The sequence below is a fragment of the Pseudorasbora parva genome, chromosome 9 (genome assembly GCF_024679245.1).
Source record: "Pseudorasbora parva isolate DD20220531a chromosome 9, ASM2467924v1, whole genome shotgun sequence".
Taxonomy (NCBI): domain Eukaryota; kingdom Metazoa; phylum Chordata; class Actinopteri; order Cypriniformes; family Gobionidae; genus Pseudorasbora; species Pseudorasbora parva.
This window is the reverse complement of record NC_090180.1, coordinates 30,803,532-30,819,493: the sequence shown is the minus strand read 5'-3', so window position 1 is coordinate 30,819,493 and position 15,962 is coordinate 30,803,532. Positions and strand designations below refer to the sequence as shown.

The 15,962-nt window shown below is 37.6% G+C and overlaps 1 protein-coding gene across 1 annotated transcript in view; it reads right to left on the bottom strand.

Annotated features, from left to right (window-relative positions):
* The window catches only part of cacna1eb (calcium channel, voltage-dependent, R type, alpha 1E subunit b), a 145,462-nt gene that overhangs the window by 116,045 nt on the left and 13,455 nt on the right, over window positions 1–15,962 (bottom strand). Inside the window, exons 2-3 of the mRNA XM_067452214.1 lie at window positions 12,193–12,299; window positions 11,311–11,450 (exon numbers count right to left, since the gene is read on the bottom strand). Of these exons, the coding sequence (XP_067308315.1) occupies window positions 11,311–11,450; window positions 12,193–12,299 (247 nt within the window). The remainder of the gene's footprint in view (window positions 1–11,310; window positions 11,451–12,192; window positions 12,300–15,962) is intronic.

Genomic DNA, 15,962 nt, shown 5'->3' with positions numbered 1-15,962 from the left:
CCCATGGCACTTTGTAAAAACAAGTGATTATAGTTGTATAGGCTACTTTATAGCAGTTAATTTATCAGCCAAATTTGCATGTGTAGCCCGTTTTGTAAAATACCATTAAATAAACAAAATAACAAACAAATAAATAAACCTTATAAGAATAAATAAATAAACCTCACAACATGCCATGGTATCCTATTAAACTGTATTTCTTGGAATACTGTAGTTGAATAATACGAGTTCAGTACATGGAATTTACATACCATAAGCCTCAAACACCATTGTTTCCTCCTTCAAATGTTAATCTTATGCAAGCAAAAGTACACTGAAAAAGGGGCAAATCCCAACATAACACCTACTGTGAAGTTGTAGTTCATTAATAGTCATATATATATATATATATATGTGTGTGTGTGTGTGTGTGTGTGTGTGTGTGTGTGTGTGTGTGTGTGTGTGTGTGCATGTGCTACCCTCTCACATACATTAGGCTATGCATAGGCTACTATACACGTACGCATAGTACGGTTCTGTATTTACTATATTCGGGGGAAAAAGGACTACTGTCAAATAAAAATAAAGAAAATAAGAACAAACTTAAATACAAGCAGCAGCACAAATAAATACTATTGAGCAAAGACACTAATAAAATAAACAATGTTTTTCAGGTAGGTCTAACATAGTTTTTAGGTACAGAAATTTAATAAAGTAATCAAATGTAAAATAACTGCATATTTCACTGTTTAAATTGAAGATTAATCCTTATTAAACTTACACAAGCTATTCAATCAAGAGCAGTGAGTGATGTGCTTATCTTTTGTTTGACATTAAACAGAGTAAAGGCTACTGCCCCTTTAAGACCTAATGCAAGGATATGCGTCGTCTTTCTCAACTGTATAAAGTTCTCTTAAGGCATATTCAGACTATGTCTGCTTGGATACTCATCAAGATGGACATGTTGACATGCTTTTTGTGTGAGTTTGTCCTTTCAAGTGCAAGACTTGAAAGAGAACTCAATATTTGCGCGCTGTGAGACGTGTGCGCGCTCTCGGATAAATCTTCTCACAGATCTAGATTGGTGTTGGATCGAGACTGGTGTTCTGACAGTGCGTGTGAGTTCTCATTCGCGTGATGACAGAGAAATGACTGGTCATATAAGGATATACGGCAGCACTCGCATGCACAGAACAGTTTACAAAGAGAGACTGTTTTGCCCACGTTTTTCTTTTATTACCGCTGTTGTAATGTATCACTGAGAAGCCAGCACGTGTATCCATCGACAGAAACATACATAAAGCATTATTTTCAAGTTACAACCCATATTAAATATGCGTCATCAGATGTGAGATGAACCGCGGAGCAATAGTGCGTGCCGGCACCTTTTACACGGCACACCTGCTCGCGTCAGACGGCAGCCCGGTGGGAAAACGCTGGTATAGACCCAGCTCCCAACCCAACTTTGAGAATAGATTAATGGCGTTATTTTTTTATTTCCCGGTAAGAGTCTCATGTTAACGCAGCACGTTAACGCAGATAATGGCCCATCACAAATATATGTATACATACACATACATCAGGGCTGTCATTTTTTTAGAAAAATCGAATTCGAACGATGCAATATATATTTTAATATCTACGAGCGCCCCGATACTGGAAAAAACAGTATCAGAACAGACACAAACAAAAACGTGACAACTTAAATGACAGCAGGAGTTCGACCTAATTCATTTCTTTATATTGTTTGCTAGAAACACTAATATCAACTTGATCTAGATCAAGTGCGGCTCTCTTTTTATTGACGATGATCCACGCGGTGGAGAACACTCGTTCGGAGCACACACACAGTGCCTGGCACACACAGGTATTTGAGCGTCAATGTTGAGAGAAGTGGGTATTTTTTACAGCCTGTGTCTCTCCACCAGTGCAGCACATTGCTGTCTGTGGAGAGAGGAGGTTCAGTCATGTAGTTTTTAAGCTCATGGATACCATTAGTGTTGCGTGTGGCGGACTCAATCGATTCATTCATGTCCCCAAACAAGCTTCCCATGGCACCTAAGGCCGAAGCCACAACTTCCCTCTATTGTGCACAGTCGTCGTCGGTCTCACTCTCAGCTTCCTTCAGCTTCTGAGATAAACTTTCAATTACGAGGTGTTTCTGCCAAGGCAAAAGGTGACCCAAGCGGCTGAACCGGGGGTCCAGAAGAGCAGCTTTATTGAGAAGCATCCATTCGGTGTTGCTTTCGCTGTAGCACAGTTTGAAATTGTCGACCATCCTCAAGAGTGGAAATAATAAAAATAATTAATCAATGACTGTATATGAAGCTATTTTTTTTTTTTTATCTTGTGTTATGAACTGACATATTTCGATAGGTTATATTAATAGGCTTGGGAAATTAGGCCGTTAATGTTAAAGCTGCAGTCCGTAACTTTTTGCGCTCTAGCGGATAATAAACAGAGCTGCCACGTGTCTTACGGAAGAACACTGCAACCGGAGCTACTTCTCTCAGTTTATGTCTATGGCGAGTCATGCAGGGATTGTGCTTCTCCGCAGCTGTACCTACCAGTCTAGCTTGAAACAGTCCCAATATAAACACTTATTATAAGTGTACCATAATGATTCAGGGTAAAACAAAAACATGATTTGGAAAATGGATTCATGTTTTACATTGTCATTGTATAATATTTGTAAATATTAAACACAAAAAAGTTAGGGACAGCAGCTTTAAGTTAGTGTGGCGAGGTGAACGAGCAAGAGAGTTGGGAGGAGCGAGTGAGACGTGATTGCGAAGGAGCGTCACCTGCGAGCCAAACCGGTCTCGAGTCCTCTCATCCCAGGCCTGGATTTTATGTTATGTTTTGTTTACGTTCTGTTGTGTGTGTGCAGTCAGCGGGAGACTTTCCAAAATGAGCTGCTGTATGTTTAAGGCGAGAAAGGGCAGTATCAATAGCCCTCACCTCTGTCCCTTGCGCATGGCTAGGTTTAACGTGTGTGCTAAGCAAGGTACATGTGAGACTTAAATTGCGTACAGCTTTCACATAAGTCTGCGCATTGTCTGTGGTGACCGCTATTAATGCTTCACGGGATATACCCCAGTCTACCAGGGTGTTGCTGATGCTCTCTGCGACATGGGCAGCTGTGTGACTTCCCCTTAGCTCTTTCATACAAAGAACAACATTATCTAGGTCCCATGTGTCTGAAATGATGTGAGCTGTGACTGTCACTTAAGCATGTGTGGCCAGTGATGTCCACCCGTCTGTAGTTAGAGCGAGTTTCTTGTCCTGCAATAAGGTCTTAATGTTTTCTCGCGTGGTGTCATACAACTTTACTATGCGAGCTGACATAGTGGTGCAACATGGAATTGTGTATCGTGGCTTCAGTTCTATTATGAGGTCCTGAAACCCATCTCATGAAATTACACTTATAGGTCTCATATCCCTGCAAATAAACATTGCCATCTTATCGGTGATGGCATTTACCCGTGCATCTGACAAGGTGGTGACCGGTTGTGCAGGAAAGTATGCAGTCATGCGATGTTGGACGCCCGATGCTCTGGTCGTCTGCTGTGTCTCTGACTCTGCTGCCTCATTTGGATGGTAACTCTACAGGTGTGAGCAAAGATTGGATGTCGAGGATGTGTAAGTAAACCGTTTTTTGCAGATACAGCAAACTACCTTATCTTTAACGGTTACTTTACCATCTACGGTGTAAAAGCCAAAATGTTTCCAAGACACTACTTCTAAGATAAGTTGGGGTCGCAATTGTCGCTCAGGCTGGCCGTTATCTTCCATTTTCAAAACAGGCTAGCTATTATTCGCTTGCTTTGGTCATTGCATATGCTACAATACGTTTAGAGTGCCCTCTATTGGATGAGATGGCAACGAAAAAAATAAAAACCAACCGCTACATGGCACTTTAAAAACCGGATAGTTTATTTATAGTTTGATTCCGGATATTTCACGTCATGTTCGAATATCAAATAAAAAGTGACAGCCCTAATTTATATATATATATATATATATATATATATATATATATATATATATATATATATATATATATATATATATATATATATATATATATATATATATATATATATATATATATATATTAGTGGTGGGCCATTATCGGCGTTAACGTGCTGCGTTAACGTGAGACTCCTATCAGGCGATAAAAAATAACGGCATTAATCTATTCTCAAAGTTGGGTTGGGAGCTGGGTCTATACTAGAGATATACCGGTATATATTTGATAGGGCTGGGCAAGTTAACGTGTTATTATCGCTTAACGCATTGATTAATTAACGCCAACAATTATTTTATTGCGTAGTTATTTATTATTATATTGCTCACTGCCTCTGAATACACATACAGGCAAACCATTGGTCACAGGAGAATACAGTGCTGTCTGTAGCCTAAGCCAAGGGCTTGACAGAAGATACCATCTCTTTTCTAATATCTTATTGTCTTCATGTTTTCTCTTGATGTTGCAAAACAACTGACAGTTGTTGTAAAAGGTCTGAAGAGTGAATTCTATCTTCCACAGTGTCACAGAGACGAACCCCGTGATTCCCTCTGCTGGCCAGCAAAGGGCTCCATCTCCCGAATACTAACATACACGCACCCATTCATCCATCTACACTGACTTACACTACATTTCCCATAAACCCCGTCCTTGGACTTTGATCACCGCCCAGCTGCAGCTTATCAGGACCATGTATTTAACAGACTGTATTCTCTAGGCAGACGCGAAGTCTTGATTCTGCCACGGCCATCATTTCTGAGCATTATTTTCCTGTCTGATTCCCTGTTGCTGTTGTGCTTTGGTTATCATCTACGAACCTTTGCTGCCTGTCTACTGACCATTTTGCCTGCCCACTGGACTGTGATTCTTTGCCTGTTATCCCGACCTGTTTGCTTCCTTACCGACCACTCTTCAGCCTGTTCTACATTGTTGTATAAAAAATATTTATGAGATTCCAGTTGCATGTCCACCTGATAAGGTCTTCGTTCCTGTCGATCTAAGAGATCAAGTAATGAGTCAAGTTCATTGTCATCCTTCTACAGGCCATCCGGGTATCACCGCCACAATCCATTTATTACTGAACCACTTCTGGTGGGAGACATTATCAAGAGATGCTACCTCCTACGTTCAGAAATGTCAGATCTGTAACATGCGCAAGACATCTAAGCAGCTTCCAGCTGGACTCTTGCAACCACTACCAATTCCTCAATGCCCCTGGTCCCACATTGCCATTGATTTCATCACAGATCTCCCAGCATCACAGTATAACACCGTCATACTCACCATTATCGACCGGTTCTCCAAAGCCTGCCGTCTGATTCCTCTACCTAAGCTCCCTACTGCAATGCAGACAGCCGACCACCTGTGTAACTGGGTTTTCCGGCTATACGGATTACCTGAGGACATCGTCTCAGACCGGGGTCCCCAATTCACCTCCCGACTATGGTCAGCTTTCTGTCAAGCCCTCAATATTAACATTAGCCTTACCTCCGGCTATCACCCACAGGCCAATGGACAAGTGGAAAGGCTTAATCAGGAGCTCAACCGTTTCCCTCGGTCATATTGCAACCAGAGCCAGGATGACTGGGCCCGTTCACTTCTGTGGGCTGAATATGCTCAAAATTCCCTAATCAAGCCGTCGACTGGGCTAACCCCTTTCAGGTGTATACTGGGCTTCCAACCACCCGTTTCCGTGGTCTGGAGAACCGACTGACGTACCGGCAGTTAACGACTGGATGAATAAGAGTGAGGAGACATGGAATCAGGCCCATGTTCATCTACAACAGGCTGTACGACAGAGGGAACAGGCAAATCGCAGGCGTCGCTCCGGCCCTGAGTATCAGCCCGGTCAGTGGGTATGGCTATCCACCCGAGACCTTCGCCTCAGACTCCCCTGCAAGAAATTAAGTCCAAGGTACGTGGGTCCATTTCAAATTGTCCGTCAAATCACACCTGTTTCATTCCGTTTGGCTTTACCTAATACTTATCGCATTTCTCCCACATTTCATGTGTCCCTGCTCAAGCCCGCAGCTGGTCCCAGAGAGGAGGGAGAGGGGAGGTCCCGTGAACAGGCCCCTCAACCCATCACAGTAGAGGGCGAGGAGGCTTACCAGGTACGAGAGCTGCTCGACTCCAGACGTCGGGGACATATCCTCCAGTATCTGGTCGACTGGGAGGGGTACGGCCCAGAGGAACAATCCTGGGTCAACTCAGAGGACATTCTAGACCCCAACCTCATTGAAAAGTTCCATCGAACTCACCCTGAAAGACCGGCCCTCCGACCACGAGGAAGACCCCAACGTCGTTTACCTCCTCGCGCCAGGAGTCGCTCGCAGGGGAGGGGCTCTGTCACGGAGACGAACCCTGTTATTCCCCGGCTCCATCTCCCGAATACTAACATATACTCACCCATTCACCCATCTACACTGACTTGCACTACATTTCCCATAAACCCCGTCCTTGGACTTTGATCACCGCCCAGCTGCAGCTTATCAGGACCATGTATCTACTGACCCTTTTGCCTGCCCACTGGACTGTGATTCTTTGCCTGTTATCCCGACCTGTTTGCTTGTTTACCGACCACTCTTCAGCCTGTTCTACATTGTTGTATCTGCTGTTACCGACCCCTGCCCGTACGACCAAGAGTTCATTCAATAAAGCCTGCTCATGGATCCGATGTTGAGTTCTGAGTCATTACACACAGTGTCAAGACATTTAGGCTGTTTGATTTTGTGCTGCCAGAGAAAGTAAAACTAAAATCATCGGTGTGTGTGTGAGATACGCCTTTTTGATGTAACTATGTTAAATTGAATTTGAAGTAAAAAGGTATCTGTCCTACAGAGTTTTTTCTACTTTACCACAGTAAAGGATGTGAATAGGTATAATAGACCTAATTAAAAGCAAAAGAAAGGAAGAAACATTTATAATCCCCTGAGAAAATGAGAGAGATGCAATTGAAAATTTGGGAAAAGAAACAAGAGATGTCCATGTCCAGTGGAATAAAATGGACTAGGCCTACTGGTAAAATTTGGCGGGAAATCTAATGACCAGATTGTAAAACATAATAAAAAAGCTGACTAAGCTTAAATTGGGCTCCCATAACCTACCTCATTCGGCATAAATTCATATACGTCCATGGTTGCTAACCTATTTTAAACAAAGCTTTGTGCTTTTCTCCTGTGGTAATATTCACACAAAACAGCATCCACATACAAAAAAAGTGTTTTGATGGACCACCGTCGCTGCTACTCAGCCACTGTGCAGTTGTCAAGTTTATCCGTACAGTCCTAGTTACAGATAGGACAGATAATTGTAAGCTTGTTTAGCGCGGTGAGTCAGCTGCTATTCGCAGTTCTATTCATAATCATCAGGATCCATCTGCGCTGATGTACAGAGAACAAACAGCCAATCAGAGCAGAGTTCAACATTAATATTTATGAGTCTTCTATATAAGGTAATAACATCCATTTTATTCTAACAAATCCTGGGGTTGGAAATGGACTTGTAAAATTGTGGACATCAGGAAAGGTTTTGCCCTTACCAAACCACATACCTTCTATGTAGATACCAGACAGCAATTTAAAATATTGTATCAATGGATTCTATGGCACCTTTAAATAAACATGTTATAGTATGGGCCTGTACTCTAGCTCTTAGTGACAGCAGCCTAATATGTGTCTTGATAAAATAACAAAAGATAGTTTTGATAGTAAGGAATCAGGATTAATCGCTTATGTATTTAATTTATACAGGACTAAAGATTATCCACTGTTGTTTTTTTTTTTGTTTTTTTTTGTTTTTTTTACATTTCATTACATTATTAAGTTTCTGTAGTATTTCTGTACCTGAATACTAGTGTTAGACTCACACACACACAAACGATTTCTTAATATATCATTTTTTCATTTTTATCTTGATTATTTTGTATTTATTTGTGCTATATTTAATTCAAAGATTAAAATCAAGCTTGTGTTTTGTGTTGTCTTATTGCAAAAACACAAAAACAATGAGTGACAAAACATTTAGATTTGGATAAAAGAATATTGTTTGGATTCTAGTCCAGTTTTTGCCTCGCGATCTGATTCCATCCTAATTAGGCTATGTAAAAATGTACTGAGTAGCTGATATCACTATATCCTCCTGCTTAGTCTAAGCTATTGAGTCTTTTGGCATCCTTGTGCCTACTAACTTGTGTATTGTCTTCTGTACTCTAATATAGGCCTAGTGGTCCTGTGGATGCAGGGGTGAACCAAAATAGTTATTTGAGAAGGTGGGCTGCTGTTCACAACCTACTCATAAACTCAGTCCAGTAGCCAAGAAATGTATTTATTCTGTAGGGCAGATAATCTAGTAGTGACTGTGTTTGTTCTAATTTAGGAACGTGCTCCTTCTTTCTCTAACTTCCCTCCAACTCATGGACATTGCTTACGTTGTACGAGTGCCCACTACTGACGGAGCCAGTGCAATGGGTTTAAATGGAATGACTCAAGCCCTTAATCATCTTGGGCTGCTGAGAAAATTCTTAATAAAATACATAAACATAACATTGTTAACTAATAGTCAACTACAAATAGCTGCATTTTGGGATTTGGAGTAGTGATGTTCGATTCGATTCTTCGATTCTTGTAATCATACTTTTAATCCTGTAAACAGTCGGGCCGGTTTAGAATCGAACTGAATCAGACTTTAGTTCTTGGTTGATGACGCAACACACACACATCTGAAGTAGTGTGCATCAGAGGTGGACAGAGTACACAACTCTATTACTTGAGTAAAAGTAAAAGTACTACTGGTCAAATATTACTCCGTTACAAGTGAAAGTTGTAAAAATAGATTTTTACTCAAGTAAAAGTACAGAAGTATTTGTTTTCAAAAGTACTTAAGTATCAAAGTAAATTTTCTTTTTTATGTCAGCGCATTATTTTATTATTGTTGTATAAATGCACATTATGTCATCATGGTTTAAGTCATTCAGTGATGCTCCATCTGACGTACTAGCATACGACTAACTTAAACTCATTTAAATACCTGTATATAAGTTACAAAGCTCTTTATAAAGCTGCTGCCACTTTAAGGCCGGATACACGGATCCAATACACTGATACACATCTGATATTCTCCCAACTTTACTCTTCTCTTTCTCCCAGATGTTTATATTGTTAATATTTTATAAGACATGCACCAAGTGTATGCCAACTAAACTAATAATGATTTTTTTTAAACTGAAACATACTTTCAAAGTATGGCTATGGGTGCACACACTTGTGCCTAAGAACCGTCTTCTTCCATTTTGCTCTGAACTGATCAGTGTTCAGAAAAAGTTGGGAAATGTATATGACCCTATAAGAGTGATTCCTGACAGACTGTCTGAAACAACAACAACAAAAAAACTTTTAAAGATGGAAAAAATCATCCTCCAACTTTCAGAGCTGCTGCAGAAACGACTTTCGACCTAGATAGAAACGTAGTGGAGTAAAAAAGTACGATATTTGTCTTTCAAATGTAGTGAAGTTAAAGTAAAAGTATCCAGAAAAAATTATACTCCAGTGAAGTACAGATACTCAAAAAGTGTACTTAAGTGCAGTACTCAAGTAAATGTACTTAGTTACTGTCCACCTCTGGTGTGCATCACCAAATGAGCCAACAATCTGTCCAGGGCCCAGTTTTTCAAAAGTAATCCACTAAGATTTTGGACAACGGATTGGCTCAAATCTTGAAAAAGTGTTTTTCAAAAGAAAAAACGGATTACATAATCGGATTAGATCATGTAATCTAATCTTGGTTTTGATCCGGATCAAACCTTTAGTTTGGGTTTTTCAGAATTTTTTTGTAGGATTTGGATCACTTTGATCCAAAAAACCTGGATTAAACTGATCCCATCAGAAGGGTAGATTCAGCGTGGATTTCGTGCCCAAAATGTAATGAAAACTTTAAAAATATATCAAATAATACTATATTTGGATCATGCAGTATCTTACAAGGTATCCTATTTATTCATAAGGTTTTAATTTGATTTGTTCATCCGTAAGGCTACAGTGATTAGGTAGGCTTTAGCCTATTCAGCCTTTCAGTATAGGCCTACAACAAAGTAGAAAGAGTATGGCCTCATAAAATAATCCCCTAAACAACTGTCAAAATTGACCAAAAACAATACATTTTATTCAGTCACTAATTGATATATATATTCATCACAATCAAAATTTTTTTTTTAATAATATTTATTAGTGATGCATGCAATGATTACAGTACATCTATACTTGATACTTGTTATAAATATCCTCAATGTACAGTGTTTGTGTTGTAGGTCTCAGATAAACGGACGGCTGGAAGAGGATGAGGTGGGGTTTTTCTTGTTTTTAGTTGTGTTTTCATTTCAAATAAAATTAAACTTATATTGACCCTACACTGACTATTCTACTCGTTGCTCTTTACACATAGTTCTACATTGTGATTTCCTATCCTGTTTGAGCACTGGTTATCCAGATTTAGTGATCCTGAAAAGTTCCTATCCAGATCAGATTGATCCAATCCGATGTTGCTTTAAAAAACTGGTAAGTAAGCTCGATTACGTGATCACGGATCGCACAAAAAGGATTACTAAATCCAGATCAATTTTATGCGGATTAAACCTTTTGAAAAACCGGGCCCAGATGATTTGCTGAACCAAATAACCTGTTCAGAAGGATTGAATCAGACTTACAAGCAGAGATGAAAGTCAGCTTTTTGGTGATGTCAGACTCAAAATTGTCAAGGTTTTCCAAGGATGAAACTTTGACAGAAACAGCTCATTCGGTTGTTTTTGCTCTGTTTACACCTGGTATTTAGATGCGTTTTAGTCGATCAGATCACAAGTGGACGACACTAAATACATGTGTAAACAGGGTCTAAAACGTATTGAACTTGTCCACTTTTGACCTCTTTCAGACGTAGTCGAAAACACATTAGAACGGACTGCTTATAGTGTAGACACTTATGTGGTCGAATGTGTTCAAACAGCCACAAAAAAACGCCTGCTCTCTGCTGCTGATCTAACACATGATCATTATGGGAAGCACACTAGCCAGACGGGATTGACACTTTGTCGGCTGAAAACCTACGTTTGGTTTGAAGATGAAAAACACACTATGCTCTCCATTAAACATGGCAGAACTCTTGGGGCATCCACCCAGTACCTCTTTACAGTCCTTTAATAATTTTTTTAATGAAAATGTTTGCTCTATATAGCTTTAAAGCACTCACTTGTAATCTCAAAATATTCATAACAGTGAAGTATTGAAAATCATGTGGTGAAAATCACTTACCCACTTAGCACAACAATAAAGTCCATTACATTCCAGCCATTTCTGAGATAGGAACCCTTATGAAAAACAAAACCAAGTGCCACCAGCTTGATACCAGCCTCGAAACAGAAGATCCCAATGAAGTAAGGCTCTGTCTTCTCCTAATGGACCCAATGATAAAGAAACAGATAAAGTGATTAAACAAAACAGGTGACAGAGAATATAAATGAAGACTTTCAATGCAAAAGCCTCTAAATATTAGTCAGAAATTAGATAACGATACTGAGTAAATGCTCTCCGTACATCGTATACGTTCTTTATATACGTTCACTTCAAACCCACTAAATCCCAGCTTCAGCCCATCAGAAGTACTGGTACTGGGAGCCTGACAAAAATTCTAATTTTAAAGAAAAACTTCAGATGGACTTATAGGCTTTTGCATCTGAAGTCTTCAAATACTGAAATGGCATAGTTTTGATTTTATAATTGATTTAAAACTGCCAAGTGTGTTCTCAGTTTTAGTTTTCAGAGTTAGTACTGTAAGCAAGTTCCTTTAATAAGGACATACTCTCCTAACCCAGCCCAGGGAAACTGGTGGGATAAGTACAGTGTTTCATTTGTTTGAGATTTGCTTAATTGCCTGGTAAATGGGCTGAGTTTATTAGTGTTAGTGAAGGTTGAAAAACTTGAACAGTGTATGTGCTGTTGTTGTAAAATTAAAGATTTGTTGAGTTGGTTGCTGTGTTCAGTAGGAAGTGTTGTCAGTTGACATAAGCTTTTGAGTAAAAGAATGAGGTTTATTTTGGACTCGAATCAAATCGAATATTTTAAATAAGTAGTAGCAATAGTTTCAAAAGTTAAGTTTCACTAAAATGTGGATATATTTATGATTTTAATCCTTACCAGCCTTTTGGACATAGGTGTCTTGTCTTCACCAGGAAGATGTTGCTCCAGGGATAAAACAATACAGTTGGCTATGATCGTGGCCAGGATCATATACTCAAATGGAGTAATGGCATAGAAGTCAAGGCAAATATTATATCAGAGAAAATAACACACTATTACATTTAAACATTCCATCTTACATCTCTAAGTTTTACTCAACACATACAAAAATCCTGTATACCTGCACTAAAACCATTTTCTTGTGTGCACTGGAATGTACACTGTACATATATGGTTATGTATCAGTAGCGTATGGACTTAATTTGCATTAAATGTATGACTGCTCATTCTGTTAGTTGACTTGTATATTAATGTCTCAATGCTCTTGTGATGGAGTGTTTGAGTGGATGATGCAGGTGAGAAGCGTGTATATCTTCACTGACAGATTCACAGTGGCTGTGTTGTCTTGCTTTAGTTTCTGTCAGACTTGATTAGCTTCGTAGTGGTTTGCAGAAATTTTGGCTCATATGTGGACACTTTAAATTAACTGTCAGATGCTCACAGAACAAGCAGAGAAATTAAACAAATTCTGGTCGAGGGGATGGATCTTCGTCCTGCTGTCCTCAAGTAAAGCGACCAGAACTAAAGTCATGTAATCCACAACCAGCTAACATCAACCTAACATGTCTACAAGTAGTAGAAATAAGTTATCAGTTGATAGTTGGTGCGGTTGCTAATATCACATTCAAGTAAGCCACATCAGAATGTAACCTGCCACATGCTACTTTGTGAATGAATGAATGAATGAATGAATGAATGAATGAATGAATGAATGAATGAATGAATGAATGAATGAATGAATGAATGAATGAATGAATGAATGAATGAATGAATGAATGAATGAATGAATGAATGTCATTCAACAATTTGCATCAATTTCTGAGATATGACAACTTCAACCAACATACTACATGTTCAACCAACATACTACATTATATTTGAGGATCTCAATAATTGTAGCATAAACAGTTTTTTTTATTTGATTATTCAGAAATGAAGTTGTTTCAACTAGTTGAGTTATGACATTAGAACCAGTTCATCTAATCTATTTCTGTTCAAATAAACATATAGAAAACACATGTTAAATTTAACTTATTTAGCATGTAAATTTAATGAATAGATATCACTTCTCACTACCGTTATTGCATATAAAGTAATATATTCTTTCAAATAGCCAACCACAACCTAGCCACCCACATTACTCACAATGCACAATGGTTACCACAAAAACTTCAAGAACAGAAACTCTTTTAAAAGTAAAACATAACAGTATAAAACAATATCAAGTCTTTCCCTTTACTAAAAACACATAAAAGACACTAGATTTCCACATTTACTCTCCTTATACTCTTTTAGTTTTAGTTTTAGTTTTAGTTTTAGTTTTATTTGTTTATTTTCGAACATGAGAGAAATATAAATACAAAAATATTCAGACATTATCAAAAGAAACAAATAAAGGTGAAAGACAAAAAAAATTAATTAATTCTATCCCATGAACGAAAAAGGAGTAGGATGAAGTAAAACTTATATACTCCTACCCCTTTAATTATTATTTTTCCTTAAATAACATGCATATGCCTACGCCTACTCATACACATATATACATCAACACATATACATACTCATGTACACATTTGTATTTATACATACATACACCCATATATATACCTATACCCCTATATCCACCGACACATACACATACCTCCACATGCCATATACATACATGCATAAATTCAAAATAACCACTAACAAATGTTATAACTCTTAACAAAGGAGCGCTCCCATTTTCCTACAGTGCTTCTTGATACTTCTTAAGAATTTTTTCTCTATACATTTTTTTAAAGAGGAATATGTTGGAGCATTGCTTTAAATTTTCATCTATTTTATTCCACAATTTAACTCCACATATTGATAAACAAAGTCTTTTCCTTGTTGTTCTAAATCTATTAATCTTAAAGTTTCCACATCCCCTTAAGTTGTACCCTCCCTCCCTCTCAAAAAACATCTTTTGTATATTCCCAGGCAATAGTCTATTTCTTACTTTAAACATGAATACAGCAATTTGATATTCAATTTGGTCATAATATTTTAATAATCTCGACTGCCAAAATAATGAATTTGTATGTTCACAAAATCCAACATTATGAATAATTCTCATAGCTCGTTTTTGCATTATTACTAACGGCTGTAGTGAATATCGGTAAGTGCTTCCCCACACCTCTACACAGTAGTTCAAATACGGTAACAATAATGAACAATACAAGATGCGAAGAGATTTAACATCCAGTATATACTTAGCTCTAGCCAGAATTGCGATACTTTTAGACAGTTTGGTTTGAATGTATTTTATGTGAGGCTTCCAACAGATCTTTTCATCTATGATTACTCCGAGAAACTTATTTTCATGTACTCTTTCTAAGTTAAACCCCTCTATCTGTATTTGTACTTGTTGATTTGGCTTACAGTTTCCAAATATCATGAACGTTGTTTTACTCAAATTTATCGATAATCTATTAATATCCAACCATTGTTTTATTTTCCTAAATTCTGAGGTGATTAATTCTGAAAGTAGCTTTAAGTTGTCTCCTGAACCAAATATATTGGTGTCATCTGCAAATAGTACAAACTTCAATACTTCCGATACTTTACAAATATCATTAATATAAAGTAAAAATAACTTTGGTCCTAACACTGACCCCTGTGGGACACCACATTTCATGCCCAAACATTCAGATGAATGCTCTCCTATTTTCACAAATTGCTGTCTGTCTCTCAGATAACTGGTTACCCAATTTAAAACTACCCCCCTGATCCCCATGCGTTCTAGTTTACTGATTAATATTTCATGATTTATTGTGTCAAATGCTTTTTTTAGATCAATAAATACCCCAACTGCACATTTATTTTGATCTGTAGCATTTGTTATTTCTTCAATGAGTTCTGTTAATGCTAATGCTGTTGAGTTTTTTTTTCCTAAATCCATATTGACTATCTGAAAGTAATTTATTTTTATCAATAAATTTCTCTAATCTATTATTAAATAATTTTTCAAGGATCTTTGCAAATTGTGATAATAGTGAGATTGGCCTGTAATTTGTGAATTGGTGTCTGTTTCCATTTTTATATATTGGAGTAACTTTTGCTATTTTCATTTTTGTTGGAAATGTACCTGTTAAAAACGATAAATTGCAAATGTTCATTAATGGTTTGGCAATCCCCTCGATTACTTTTTTTATAATTAATATATCTATTCCATCATGATCAGTGGATGTTTTGTTTTTACATTCTTTAACAATATTTATTATTTCTTTTTCATCAACTGCTGTCAAAAATATTGAGTTAGGATTTCTATCTACTAAATTGTTATATCTACTTTCTAATGTTTGTGGAACTGGAATTTGCTCTGCTAAGTTTGGACCCACATTTACAAAAAATTTATTAAACTTATTAACCACCTCCTCCATATCATTGATGTTTTCATCATTATCAGTGAAATGATGTGGATAATTATCCCGTTTGGTATTATTTTTAATTATTTTATTTAAGATGTTCCACATACCTTTAATATTATTTTTGTTGTTATCTAGTAGTTTTGCATAATAGTCTTTCTTACAAATTCTCATAATATTCGTTAACTTGTTCTTATATTTCTTATATCTATTTTCAGCCTCTATTGTTCTGTGTTTCATAAAGTCTCTATAAAATGTATTTTTCTTTTTACAAGCATT